General features: G+C 40.6%; 1 protein-coding gene across 1 annotated transcript in view; it reads left to right on the top strand.

Annotated features, from left to right (window-relative positions):
• The window catches only part of LOC132831169 (glycogen [starch] synthase, muscle-like), a 90,301-nt gene that overhangs the window by 19,414 nt on the left and 55,615 nt on the right, over nucleotides 1-15,272 (top strand). Inside the window, exons 8-12 of the mRNA XM_060849179.1 lie at nucleotides 5,550-5,694; nucleotides 6,176-6,293; nucleotides 7,348-7,468; nucleotides 12,495-12,601; nucleotides 14,538-14,597. Coding sequence (XP_060705162.1) covers nucleotides 5,550-5,694; nucleotides 6,176-6,293; nucleotides 7,348-7,468; nucleotides 12,495-12,601; nucleotides 14,538-14,597 — 551 coding nt within the window. The remainder of the gene's footprint in view (nucleotides 1-5,549; nucleotides 5,695-6,175; nucleotides 6,294-7,347; nucleotides 7,469-12,494; nucleotides 12,602-14,537; nucleotides 14,598-15,272) is intronic.

Genomic DNA, 15,272 nt, shown 5'->3' with positions numbered 1-15,272 from the left:
CGTAATAAGCTTCCTAGTTTATTCCGTTAGAGATAACTAACCCCAGATTTTGCAGGTACAATTTAAAAAAAGGAAAAGAATGATTACAATGAGAGTCGTGTGTATTCGACAGCTATGAGACAAGTGGGCACATTGTTTTAGATTTAGTAACCAATCAATAGTGTGAGATTAGTCTTTGTTTGAAATAGATATTGTTAGTGAAAAGATTTGAAGGATGTAATGCACCTTAGAGATATGAAGCTAAACTACATTCAGCAATGATTTAAGTGAATGCTAGATGAAGTGGAAGGGCTGACTGGCCCATTCCTGTTCTTTTGCTCCTAAGGTGCATAGACATTTATCTAATGGTGATCATAATGTGATTGATTTCAATATTGAGCTTAACAGGAAGATGTGTGGGCATATTTGACTGTAGATTAAAGTGAAGGTGACATTAATGGTCTGAGATTGCCTGTAGTGAACTGAACTGTGAATGAATGTGATGGCAGAAACTGTGTGGGAAATTTTAAAAATACTTAATATAGTACAGAAACAGTTTAAACCCTTAAGAAACAAGAATTCTACTTGATTTTAAAAAAACCTGCAATAGATGCCTAAAGAGATAATAAAGAACAAACAGGTGAGTAGAACAGTCAAAATACAAAAAGAAATGCTGGCAAGTTGTAAAGATACAAAAAAAAACAATAGAGTGACTAAGAGTCCCAGATGTTTTTTTGTCAGAAGTATGAAACAGGAATACAGCAAGAAACTTGAGTATCAAAATAAACAAAGAAACCTTCCAAAACAAGACAGAGGTCATTGAGAGCTATTGTAGATCCTAGAAGAATTGATAATGCTGACATTATCATGATAATGGCTGACATGTTTTAAGATCATTTTAAATCAAATTTAAGCAATAGAAGAGTTGAATTTATTGAAAATATCAGGGTCAGATATTCACCAATACTATCATTTGTATAGTAACAGGTATGAGGAAAATTATGATATCCAACTGTGATAATTCCTTCAGGTTGAGATTATTTTTTAAAAACCAAAATAAAGTTAAAACATTACTCATGACCAAGCACTTAACAGTTCTTTTGATTTAGGGACAATGCCCTTGGACTGGAAAAATGCACTTTATTTTGAAAGATTGGGAGAATACCAGAAAATTATGGACCAGTTAGCATAACATCTGTTGTCACATTGTTGCTTACAGACTTGTGTAAGAATAAGCCGACCGGACACAGCTTTAACTTTCAGCTGGTTGCAGAGAAACAGCATGAATTTATAAAGATATGTCGTGCCTGATGAATCAAATTGATTTTGTTGAAGAGGTGACTAAAGTAGTGTACAGGCAGTTGTCTTTCTGATGTTATTTATTTGCATGTCCAGAGATATTCAATATTATCCTTCAAAATACACAGTTAGCTAAAAGGCGAAGCCTGTAGAATTGAAAGGCTATTATTGCTCAGTATAGGAAATTGGCTGAGCATCAAAAGACAGCAAGGATAACGGGTATTCTCATTAGAGAATGTAAGTGATGGGCCCTCAACCAATAGTTATAATTAATGTTTTAGATTATATACATTTAAATGATTGAATATGTGACTCCAATTTCTCCAGTCACCTAGCATTCCCTACACCTATGAGCCTTGCCATTCACAATTAGCCTTACTCTAATATTTAACCTTAATATACTAATGCTATTCAGGGAGGTTTAAATTCATTCAGCAGGGGAATGGGAACCTAAAATTGTAGGTCTAGTGTCCAGGGGCTTGAGAGTAGTGAGGTCAGAAATATGGTTTCAAGATGCCAAGAATTCAGCAGCAAGCAGCAACGTCGGTTGAAGTGTGTGTTCTTCAATGCCAGGAGCATCCAGAGGAAGGTGGGTGAACTGGCAGCATGGTTAGTACCTGGGATTTCGACATTGTGGTCATTTCAAGGTCATGGGTAGAGCAGGGACAGGAATGGTTGCTGCAGGTCCTGGGGTTTAGATGTTTCAGTAAGAACAGAGAAGATGGCAAAAGAGGGGAAGGTGTGACACTGTTCATCAAGGACACTGTTACAGTGGCAGAAAGGACGCTTAAGGAGTCACCTACTGAGGTAGTATGGGCTGAGGTTAGAAACAGGAAAGAAGAGGTAACCGTTTTGGGAGTATTCTATAGGCCTCCAAATAGTTCCAGAGATGTAGAGGAAAGGATTGCAAAAATAATTCTGGACAGGAGCGAGAGTGACAGGGTAGGGGGCCTTTAACTTTCCAAATATTGACTGGAAATACTATAGTTCAAGTACTTTAGATGGGTCAGTTTTTGTTCAATGTGTGCAGGATGGTAGACAGGCCAACAAGGGGTGAGGCCACCTTGGATGGTACTGGGTAATGAACCTGGCCAGGTGTTAGATTTGGAGGTAGATGAGCACTTTGGTGATAGTGACCACAATTCGGTTATGTTTACTTTAGTGATGGAAAGGGATAGGTATATAATGCAGGGCAAGAGTTAATTGCTGGGAGAAAGGCAATTATGCTGTGATTAGGCAAGATTTAGAATGCATAGGATGGGGAAGGAAACTGCAGGGGATAGGCACAATTAAAATGTAGAGCTTATTCAGGGAACAGTTACTGCATGTCCTCTAAGTATGTACCTGTCAGCCAGGAAGGAAGTGGTCAAGCGAGGGAATTGAGGTTTACTAAAGAAGTTAAATCTCTTGTCAAGAGGAAAAAGAAGACTTATGTTAGGATGAGATGTGAAGGCTCAGTTAGAGCACTTGAGAGTTACATGTTAGCCAGGGAAGACCTAAAGAGAGCTAAGAAGAGCCAGGAGGGGACATGAGAAGCCGTTGGCAGGTAGGATCAAGGAAAACCCTAAAGCTTTCTATAGGTATATCAGAAATAAAAGAATGGTCCTAATCTTTCTATAGTCAATCAAGGATAGTACTGGGAAGTTGTGCGTGGAGTCAGAAGAGATAGGAGAAGCACTAAATGAATATTTTCCATCAGTATTCACGCTGGAAAAAGACAATGTTATCGAGAAGATTACTGAGATACAGGCTATTAGGCTAGATGGGATTGAGGTTCGCAAGGGTGAGGTGTTAGCAATTCTGGAAAGTGTGAAAATGGATAGTCCCCTGGGCCGGATGGGATTTATCCTAGGATTTTCTGGGAAGCCAGGGAGGAGATTGCAGAGCCTTTGGCTTTGATCTTTATGTTGTCATTGTCTACAGGAATAGTGCCAGAAGACTGGAGGATAACAACTGTTGTTCCCTTGTTCAAGAAGGTAAAAACAAGGACTGCAGATGCTGGAAAACCAGAGTCTAGATTAAAGTGGTGCTGGAAAAGCACAGCAGGTCAGGTAGCATCTGAGGAGCAGTAAAATCAACGTTTCGGGCAAAAGCCCTTCATCAGAAATACAGGCAGAGATATCTCTCCACCCTTCAGGCTCTCTGCCTGTATTCCTGATGAAGGGCTTTTGTCCGAAACGTCGATTTTACTGCTCCTCGGTTGCTGCCTAACCTGCTGTGCTTTTCCAGCACCACTCTAATCTAGACACTTGTTCAAGAAAGGGAGTAGAGACAATCCTGGTAATTAAAGGCTCACTGGTCTTACTTCAGTTGTGGGTAAAGTGTTGGAAAAAGGTATAAGAGAGAGGATTTATAATCATCTAGTGAGGAATGTGTTGACTCGGGATAGTTAATACTGTTTTGTGAAGAATAGGTTGTGTCTCACAAAACTTATTGAATTCTCTGAGAAGGTGACCAAGCAGATGGATGAGGGTAAGGCGGTTGATGTGTATATGGATTTCAGTAAGGCGTTTGATAAAGTTCCCCATGGGAGACTCTTGCACAAAATATGGAGGCATGGGATTGAGGGTATTCTAGTGGTTTGGATCAGAAATTGGCTAGCTGAAAGAAGACAGAGGGTGGTGGTTGATGAGAAGTGTTCATCCTGGATTCAGTTACTAGTGGTGTACCACAAAGATCTGATTTGCGGCCATTGCTGTTTGTCATTTTTATAAATGGCCTGGCAGAGTGTGTAGTAGGACAGGTTAGTAGATTTGTGGATGAAAATAAAGTTGGTGGAGTTGTGGATAGTGCTGAAGGATATTGTAGGTTACAGAGTGACATAGATAAGCTGCAGAGCTGGGCTGAGAGGTGGCAAATGGAGTTTAATGCATAAAAGTGTGAGGTGATTCACTTTGGAAGGAGCAGCAGGAATAAAGAGTACTGGGCTAATGGAAAGATTCTTGGTAGTGTTGATAAGCAGAGAGATTTCGGTGTCCATATGCATAGATCCCTGAAAGTTGCCAACCAAGTTGAAATGGTTGTTAAGGAGGCATACAGTGGGTTAGCTTTTATCAGTAGAAGGATTGAGTTTTGGAGCCAAAACTCTGGTGCAGCTACACTTGGAATATTGCAGACAGTTCTAGTCACCGCATTATAGGAAGGATGTGGAAGCTTTGGAAAGGGTTCAGATGAGTTTTACTCCTGGTATGGAGGACAGTTCTTATGAGGAAAGGCTGAGGGACTTGAGGCTTTTTTCATTAGAGAGAAGAAGGTTGAGGAGTGACTTAATTGAGACATACCAGATAATCAGAGGGTTAGATAGAGTGGACAGTGAGAGCCTTTTTCCTTGAATGGTGATAGTCAGTACAAGGGGACGTGGCTTTAAACTGAGGGGTGATAGATATAGGACAGAAGTCAGAGGCAGTTTCTTTACTCAGGGAGTAGTATGGACGGGGGATGCAATGACTGTAACAGTAGCAGATTCGCCAACTTTAAGGGCTTTTAAATGATCATTGGATAGACATGTGGATGAAAATGGAATAGTGTAGGTTAGATGGGCTTCAGGTTGGTTCCACAGGTCGACACAACATACAGGGCCGAAGGGCCTGTGCTGCGCTGTAATGGTCTATGTTCTATCCTTTTCCATAATTGTTCTAAAACTAATAGAATTATGATCACTTGCCCCAAAGTGTTCCTCTTCTGACAGCTCATTCACTTGTCTTACCTTATTTCCCAACAAAAGGTCAAGTATTGCTCCTTCTCTAGTAGATATATCCATGTAGCCTTACATTAGTGGTGGGTAAGTTTTTGGAAGGGATTCTGAAGGACAGGATTTACTTGTATTTACATCAGTGATTAAACTTCCACAGCCTTCTGGGATAGATCATTTCAAAGGTTCACCACCTCTAAATTAAAAAATTCCTCTTAATCTCAGTCTTAAATAGCTTCACCTCTGTATTGAGGTTAGTTCCCCAAGTTTTAAAGTTTCCAGCCAAGAGAAACATTCTTTCTACATTCACCCTGTAAAGTCCTTTAAGAATTTTGCAAGTTTCAGTGAGATCATTATGTAATTTACTTGTTGGTTATCTTTATTAGCAAATCTTGAAAAAATTATTTCATTTTCTTTTGTTAAGACTGAAGCAAACTATTCTGGATTCCATTGTGTTCCTTGAGAAAAATACAGGGTATGAATGTTCATGTTTTTCAAGGAACTCACTGGTGTTCACTTTATGGACATTCGTTCATTGATGAACTCCGCATGATGGTGACACAGATGATCTTTCTTTTAGTTTGATGTAGATCGTGAAGCGGGAGAGAGGCAGATTTACCACCGATACTGCATGGAACGTGCTGCTGTTCATTGTACTCATGTCTTCACAACTGTGTCAGACATCACAGCAGTTGAAGCAGGATACCTACTCAAATGCAAACCTCGTGAGTGAAATTTAGGAATTTTAGGAAGATTTCTACTGTGCCTTTAAATGATTGAAATTGTAGGCCGTCCTATTGCCATGTAATACAATAAGCTTTTATCATCTTGTGTGAATTCCTCTGATAATAGCTCTATCCATCTGCTTTAAAAAAACCTTACACAAAGTCACAACCATTTTCTCCCTGACTGTGGGGTGCCTTATCTCCTTACCTTTTGACACAATTAATCATCCTCTTCCAATGTTATTCCCCCAGAGGACAGATCTATTAGATTGTCTTGTTTTTACCCCTACCTGTGAGATCTGGAGCAGCCTTGAGATTGTTTCCCTGAATGTAGGTTGGCTCCTGAACCCAGTAACTTGTGGAATTATAGTTGTAAATTCAGGAAGAGTAACAGAATTATGGAAGTCCCTTCACAGCATTGCTATGTTAATTATTCCTTAGAGCTCCTGCCTTTAATATTCAGTTCCATTTTCTTCAATAGATGTGGTGACTCCAAATGGACTGAATTTGAGGAAGTTCTCTGCAGTGCATGAGTTTCAGAATTTGCACTCCAAGAGCAAGATGCGGATTCAGGAGTTTGTGAGAGGCCATTTCTATGGGTAAGACGATGAGTTTCTTTAGTCAGACTGATGTATTGTTCTCAACAAAAGCAAGTTTGTGCCTGCTAATGCCAGTGAGGGATCTGGCAGGAATTTAATCACATTATTTTGCTCCTACTACATATCCTGTAAAAATTTGCTGTTTTGTATTGATCTAAATTTATGAACCAATATGGCTGCTCAAATATAATGTTAGTGTGCTTATTATCAATTATAACATAAAATAATGTGAAAACTTTGAACCTCATTAGAAAATAATCTAATAATCTCATTAGGCTTTGAGTATTGTTCTAGGTTTTATGCCACTGCTTACTTATCTCCAACCTTTTACTCTGTCAGACACCTTCATAATTATATCACGTATGCTTTCTTGTGTCCTCATGATTCATAATTGCACTCTTTTATCCCTGATATTAGCTGGGTGAACTTATTTTCCCCTAGCTCATCACTGTAATATTCTTGCTGTACTGTGTTGGCCAATATTATATGAAGATGGAGTTTCAGGGATGTAAAGCAGGCTTAAAATTTAAATGGGAGTAGTTGTAAAAATTAAACAGAGGCATTGACCTAGAGAAGTGAATTAAAGAAGGCAGCGTCAGCAGCAGTGATTCCTGACATGGATTGCATGATGCACAAGCTTTCAGTCTAAGACTCAGTTAAGACCAAACCTGAACACAGTTGTGAAGAAGAGTCATACCACACTCGAAATATTAACACACTGTCAGACCTGCTAAATTTTTCCAGCTCTTTGTTTTTATTTATTCTTTGTCAATCTTGACATTTCTCCCTTGGTTTTGACTTTTCCTGATGTCCGATTTGAAATTCATCTCCCGCTCTTGGGATAGGTCATCTCCTTTCTCACTTTATGATTGTATTGAAAAGTGTTTTGAGACCTACAGAAGGACTGTTCTGGCTTTGCTAATTCATCTCTGTATTTTCAGAATTTTTTATTTTGATACTTAATTTTTAATCATAACGTAATAACTAGCCCACCACCGGGCACTTCCCACCTTGGTATTAAATTTTAAACAATTCTGATCTTGATTCTTTCTAGTCATTTGGATTTTGACCTGGATAAGACTGTCTATTTCTTCATTGCTGGGCGATACGAATTTACCAACAAAGGTGCAGATTTATTCCTGGAAGCATTAGCACGTCTCAATTATCTCCTCCAGGTAATTTATCTGTTTTCATATTTTTAAACTTGGATTCTGAATGTATTATTTTGCTAGAGATTGGAGAAGGAAGAGACTCTGTCATCTTGTATGGTTTGTGGTTCACTCTGTCCTTTAATTATTCTTTTAGGAAGTTTTGTTGTTAAAGCTAATTTACTAGTAGTGGTAGAGGTTGTCCTTGTAATAAGATGCTGAATTGTACACTGCAGGAACGTCCATAGTTGGTTTATGTGTGCACATTGACTGATTGAGAGAGGCTGTTGCGCTTGATGCCATTGGGATGATTTTAAGTACTAATCATGAGATCAAAGGCCTGGAGTAATTCTCCAGAGATGTGTGTTAAAATCCTCTCATGACAGCTAAAGGAAATTAGAAAGAAATTAATTCATAATAACTGAATAATAAAAACCTAGTCTCATTAATGGTGACCACAAAACAGCAGATTGCCATGAAAATCCATCTTATATACGATGTTCTTTAGGAGCGAAGAAATTGCCATCTTTACCTAGGCTGTGATCCCAGACCCACAGCAATGTGGTTGACTCTTAAGTACCCTCTGAAATGGCCAAGCAAGCCACTAAGTTGGAACAGATTATCATAAAAAAGTTAAAAAAAATTGGACTGATGAACCATCATTGATCTGGGTACCAGAAATGACAAAAGCATCTGATTCTCAGTTGCCTCTGCAAATGCTCAGCATCAACATCTGGGGATATGCTAGAATTGTTGAGCTGTTCCATAAACTGACAATTAGCAAGGCCTCTTATTCTTCCAAACCCTTAAAGTTATATAGTACGCAAACAGGTCCTTCGGTCCAACTCATTTGCGCCGACCAGACATCCCAATGTAACCCTGGTCCCGTTTGCTAGTATTTGGCCCATGTCAATTGAAATTCTTCCCATTCATATCCCCATCCAGTTGCCTTTTGAATGGTCTAATTCAACTTGCTGGCACCGCTTCCTCTGGCAGCTTGTAGTACATGTACCACCCTCTGTGTGAAAATGGGTCATAGAGTCATAGAGATGTACAGCATGGAAACAGACCCTTCGGTCCAACCCGTCCATGCTGACCAAATATCCCAACCCAATCTAGCCCCACCTGCCAGCACCCGGCCCATATCCCTCCAAGCCCTTCCTATTCATATACCCAACCAAATGCCTCTTAAATGTTGCAATTGTACCAGCCTCCACCACATCCTCTGCCAGTCATTTCATACACATACCACCCTCTGCATGAAAAAGTTGCTCCTTAGGTCTCTTTTATATCTTTCCTCTCTCACCCTAAACCTATGCCCTCTAGTTCTGGAGTCCCTGACTCCAGGGAAAAGACTTTGTCTATTTATCCTATCCATGTCCCTCATAATTTTGTAAACCTCTATAAGGTCACCCCTCAGCCTCCGACGGTCCAGGGAAAACAGCCCCAGCCTGTTCAGCTTCTCCCAGTAGCTCAGATCCTCCAACCCTGGCAACATGCTTGTAAATCTTTTTTGAACCTTTTCAAGTTTTACAACATCTTTCCGTTAGGAAGGAGACCAGAATTGCACGCAATATTCCAACAGTGGCCTAACTAATGCCCTGTACAGCCGCAACATGACCTTCCAACTCCTGTACTCAATACTCTGACCAATAAAGGAAAGCATACCAAACGTCTTCTTCACTATCCTATCTACCTGTGACTCCACTTTCAGGGAGCCATGAACCTGCACTCCAAGGTCTCTCTGTTCAGCAACACTCCCTAGGACCTTGCCATTAAGTGTATAAGTCCTGCTAAGATTTGCTTTCCCAAAATGCAGCACCTCGCATTTATCTGAATTAAACTCCATCTGCCACTTTTCAGCCCATTGGCCCATCTGGTCCAGATCCTGTTGTAATCGGAGGTAACTCTCTTCACTGTCCACTACACCTCCAATTTTGGTGTCATCTGCAAACTTACTAATTGTACCTCTTATGCTCGCATCCAAATCATTTATGTAAATGACAAAAAGTAGAGGGCCCAACACCGATCCTTGTGGTCACAGGCCTCCAGTCTGAACAACAACCTTCCACCACCACCCTCTGTCTTCTACCTTTGAGCCAGTTCTGTATCCAAATGGCTAGTTCTCCCTGTATTCCATGAGATCTAACCTTGCTAATCAGTCTCCCATGGGGAACCTTGTCGAACGCCTTACTGAAGTCCATATAGATCACATCTACTGCTCTGCCCTCATCAATCTTTTTTGTTACTTCTTCAAAAAACTCTATCAAGTTTGTGAGACATGATTTCCCACACACAAAACCCTGTTGACTATCCCTAATCAGTCCTTGCCTTTCCAAATACATGTCCATCCTGTCCCTCATGATTCTCTCCAACAACTTGCCCACCACTGATGTCAGGCTCACTGGTCTCTAGTTCCCTGGCTTGTCCTTACTACCCTTCTTAAACAGTGGCACCACGTTTGCCAACCTTCAGTCTCCTGGCACCTCACCTGTGACTATCGATGATACAAATATCTCAGCAAGAGGCCCAGCAATCAGTTCTCTAGCTTCCCACAGAGTTCTCGGGTACACCCGATTAGGTCCTGGGGATTTATCCACCTTTAACCGTTTCAAGACATCCAGCACTTCCTCCTTTGTGATATGGACATTTTGCAAGATGTCATCATCTATTTCCCTACAGTCTATATCTTCCATATCCTCCTTTTTAAATCCTGCCCTCTCACCTTAAACCTATGACCTCCAGCTTTGGTCTCCCCTGCCTTGGGCTGTTTACCCTATCCATGCCCCTCACAAATTTATCGACGTCTATAATGTCACCCCTCAGCCTCCAATGCTCCAGGGAAAATAGCCAACAGCTTGTTCAGTCGCTCCCCATAACTCAAACCTTCCAGTCCTGGTAATATCCTTGAAAATATTTTCTGCGCACTCTCAAGTTCAGCAACATCCTTCCTACAGAAGGGCAACCAGAATTGCGCATAATATTCTAAAAGTAGCCTCACTCATATCCTATACAGCTGCAACATGATATCCCAACTCTTATACTCAATGTTCTGACCAATGAAGACAGGAGGGCCAAGCATCTCCTTCACCATTCTGTCTACTTGTGACTCCACTTTCAAGGAACTGTGCATCTCTCTTTCTCTTTGTTTGGTGACACTCCCCAGGGCCCTACCACTTATTGTATAAGTCCTGCCCTGATTTGTCTTATCAAAATGCAACATCTCGCATTATCTAAATTAAACTCTATCAGCCACTCATTGGTCCATCTGATCAAGATCCTTCTGTACTCTGAAATAATCTTCTTCAATATCTGCTACATCATTTATTTTGTTAGCCATGATGTGGAGGTGCCAGTATTGGACTGGAGTGGACAAGGTCAGCAGTCACATGACACCAGGTTATACTCCAATAGGTTTATTCAAAATCAAAGCTTTTGGAGTACTGCTTCTTCATGAAATCTCTTCACCAGACAAAGGAGCAGTGCTCCAAAAGCTAGTAATTTCTGATCATGCTAATCTGGTGTCATGTGATTTCTGACCTATTTTGGTGACATTCGCAAACTTAATAACCATACCTCCTATATTCACATCCAAATCATTTATATAAAAGATGAAAAGCAGTGGACCCATTACTGATTCTTCTGGCACACCACTGACCACAGGACTCTAGTCCAAAAAGCAACCCTCTACCTCCTCTCTGTATCCTATCTTCAAGCCAATTTTGTATTCATATGGCGAGCTCCCCCCAATTCCACATGATCTAAGCTTACTAACCAGTCTAACATGTGGAAACTTACTGAAGGCCTTGCTGAAGTCCATATAGACAACATCTGCCACTCTGCCTTCATTAATCTTCTTTGTCACCTCTTCAAACAACTCAATCGAGTTAGTGAAATGCAATTTCCTACACAGAAAGCCATGTTGACTACCCCTAATCAGTCCTTGCTTTTCCAAATATATATAAACCACGTCCTTCAGAACCCCTCCAACAACTTGCTCACCACTGACGTCCAGCTCACCGGTCTGTGGTTTCCTGGCTTTTCCTTCCCACCTTTCTCAAATAGTGGCATCACATTAGCCAACCTTCAGTCTGCTGTCACCTAAGCCCTGGCTGTTGATGATACAAATACCTCAGCAAGGGGCCCAGCTACCTCTTCCCAAGTTTCCCACAAAGTTGTATGAAACAATCTTTTCCCCTCTCACCTAAAACCCATGCCCCTCTAAATTTGGACTCCCCCCACCCTGGGCAAAAGACCTTGTCTATTCACCCTATCCATGTCCTTCATGATTTTAGAAACCTCTGTCACCCCTCAGTGTCTGACACTTCAGAGAAAATAGCCTGAGTCTATTCATCCTCTTCCTATAGCTCAAACCTTCCAACCCTCTTTAATACAAACTCTTTTCATGACTTGTAACACCTGGAAAAATCAAGGGCAGCAGAAACATGGGAACACCATCCCTTCCATGCTGAGCTAGAACTATAATGATTGTTCTTTCAGTTTGCCTTGATCAAAACCTTGCACCTCCCTCCCTGACAGTGCTTTGGGTTTACCTGGAATGTGGCCTGAAGCAGTTAAAGAATGCGCTGCTTCACCACCTGTTTCAGGGCACTTAGGAATAGGCACCAAATTTTGGTCTTATTGTTAAAACTTCCATTCTATGAGCAAATAAAAAATAAGGTGAATTAGAATATATTTGTCTGCAGAGAATTTGTGTTCTGTCCACACTTCTGAGTGGTTGGGGTGGGTTTTGTTATTGGAAAAAGTGAGGTCTGCAGATGCTGGAGATCAGAGCTGAAAATGTGTTGCTGGAAAAGCGCAGCAGGTCAGGCAGCATCCAAGGAACAGGAAATTCGACTTTTCGGGAGCTCAAATAATGAATATCATCAGACCGTATCTCTAAGTACATTTTGTGCTTTTGTTATTTTTTTATCCTAGAAATTGTGAGAATGCTGAAGTGTTTGCAACATTTGTCTAAATTGCCAGTAATGAAAAGTTTGTTTCTCATTGGTTTTATGTGAATGACTCATTTTAAAAATATCATTTGTTGCAGACTCATCAAAGTCGTGTGACGGTGGTTGCATTCTTCATTATGCCTGCACGAACCAACAACTTCAATGTAGAGACATTGAAAGGGCAGGCAGTTCGTAAACAGCTGTGGTGAGTAGCTTCAATGGTAAGGAGTTGACTGAAATGTTGATACAATTTAGAAATTGATAGTTGCAGCCAGGTGAAGTTTGTTCACACTCTGGGGCTCCCTTTCTCCTTTTAAATCTGCCATGATCACCTGTCTCCCCAAAATACTAACCTGTCACCCCGTCATCGACTCGTAGCGATGTACAGCATGGAAACAGACCCTTCAGTCCAACTCGTCCTTGCCGACCAGATATCCGAAGTAAATCTCACCCAGTTGTCAGCACTTGGCCCCTCCAAACCTTCCTATTCATCTACCCATCCAACTGTTTTTTAAATGTTGTAATTGTACCAGCCTCCACCACTTCCTCTGGCAGCTCATTCCATACACACAACACCATCTGTGTGAAAACGTTGCCCCTCTGTTCCGTTTTAAATCTTTCCCCTCTCACCTTAAACCTATGCCCTCTAGTTCTGTTCTGGACTCACTGAGAACCTTGATTAATTTGTAATTAGCAAGTCCGTTCCATTTTTCCTGAAATTTTGGGTTTCTTCAGTAAGGTTTCAGCACCTGCAATGTCACAAATTACATCCAATGTGAGTTTTACAAAATTAGACATTCCATTGCAGTAAGTTTGATTGTGGACTAAGATGAAAAAAAGCACTTTTGAAAACCAGGGATTGTGGAAAGGTTCGCTGCATATTTAAAGAGCAGGTTAATGACGTTCTAAGTAAGTACTATTTACATAACTATTTGCTCAACCAGTGGAGGACACTATTACAGGAGCTGGAGTGTGTGAGAACGGAGAGTCAGTGGCAGCAAGGAGCTGATTATTTTGTGGGCGCATGACCAGTTGGTTATAACAAAAGTCTTCTGCCTGCCAACAGCTATGTGATTGGCTCCCTGAACCCATAACTGAGCACACACTTTGCTTCAGGCTCCACAGAATTTCCCAGAAATCAGAGGGAACCAAGCACCTGGTGAGAGGGAAGATTTGAAGAAAGTCAGTATTAGTAAAATAAAAAATGTGTGAGAGAAACTAATGAGATTAAAGGCTGGCAAATCTCCAGGCCTGAGAATCCACTAAAGGAACTGGCTTTGGAAATATTGGATGCATCTGTGGTCATTTCTAAAATTCTATGGACTCTGGAGAAATTCCTATAGATTGGGGGATGGCAAATGTAATTCCACTATTTAAGAAAGGAAGGAAAGAAAGTATCGCGATTCATAGACCAGTTTGACTAACGTCAGTAGTGGGACAAATGCTAGCACCTGTTATAAAAGACATGGAGCCATAGAGTGCTCCAGCATGGAAACAGGCTCTTTGGTCCAAACTGGTCCATGCCAGCGTGATAACAGAATGCTTGGGAAACATTAACTGGGTTAGAAAAACTTAATGAAGGTATATGAAACAGAAGTTATGCTTAACTGCTGGAGTTTTGAGAATGTAACTAGAGTAGATAAGGAAAAAACAATTTTTGAGCAGATTTGGAGCTCAGGTTGAAGTTCTGGATGTAAGTTTGCTCGCTGAGCTGTCAGGTTTGTTTTCAGACATTTTGACACCATGCTAAGTAATCTCATCAGTGAGTCTCTAGTGAAGTGCGGGTGTTATGTCCCACTTTCTAATTATGTGTCTTGGTCTTCGAAGGTGGGTGATATCATTTCCGTTTTTTTTTCCTCAGAAGTTTGTAAATGAAGTTCAAATCGATGGGTTTATTGATGGAATTCCAGTTTAAATGCCAGGCCTCTAGGAATTTCATACGTGTCTCTGCTTAGCATGTCCTAGCATGGATATGTTTTATATTATCCAGCATGTGTTCATGTGCTCACACTGTGCAGTGGACACTTTTTTTTTCTTAATATAGATTCCAAATGTAGTGATATTGTACAAATTATATGCTGCTTGAAAGTCTTTGGATGCTTTTGAATGGGAATCTTGTCCTGCTTTTTCTTTGCCCTCAGGGATACAGCGAATTCAGTGAAGGAGAAGTTTGGGAAGAAGTTATATGAATCATTGTCAAGGTAAGTGTTGTAGTTCATGGATGACAAAAAGAGGTTGACATAGATTAGACTACTAAAGCTGAGTTAAGATAAAGTAAAATATCTATTATAACAACTCAAATTATGCTCGGACTCAGCTGGTTTTAAACCGACAATTTGTACTTAATTTTTAGTGGCAAACTAGATGGTTGATGTTCAGATTTTAATGTTTCCATTAAGCATTTAGCACACTAAAACATAACTGGAAATGGACAATTAATAGAGGTTGTGTATTGGTGAAAATTCTGAATATTTTTCAGAAGGATTATAAGGAATCACAACCTATTAACTACTTCTGCTAATTCATAGAATGGTGGAGATGAAGGGAGCAAATAGTGATAGGTAAACTGAGATTCCTCAGGTAAGTGACTGAGAGGTTGAACACCTCACACCATCAATCTGCTAACTCAGAAAAGTAAACTTGCATCACTGCATAGCACAGCAGAAGGTCAGAAATGTGTTCAGGTGGTAGTCTGTCAGTACTGCTTCAGCCAACCTTGTCCAATAGCAGTAAGTGTCACAGAATTATTACAGCAAAAAAGGCCATTTGGCCCATCATGCCTGTGCTGGGTCTTACAATGAGCAATTCTCCTAATGCCACTCCGACATCTTCTCTCTGTACCCCTGCATATTGTTCCTTTTCAGGTAATGAGCCAA

This window comes from Hemiscyllium ocellatum, chromosome 33 (genome assembly GCF_020745735.1).
Source record: "Hemiscyllium ocellatum isolate sHemOce1 chromosome 33, sHemOce1.pat.X.cur, whole genome shotgun sequence".
Lineage (NCBI taxonomy): Eukaryota > Metazoa > Chordata > Chondrichthyes > Orectolobiformes > Hemiscylliidae > Hemiscyllium > Hemiscyllium ocellatum.
This window is presented reverse-complemented; position numbering and strand designations above follow the sequence as displayed.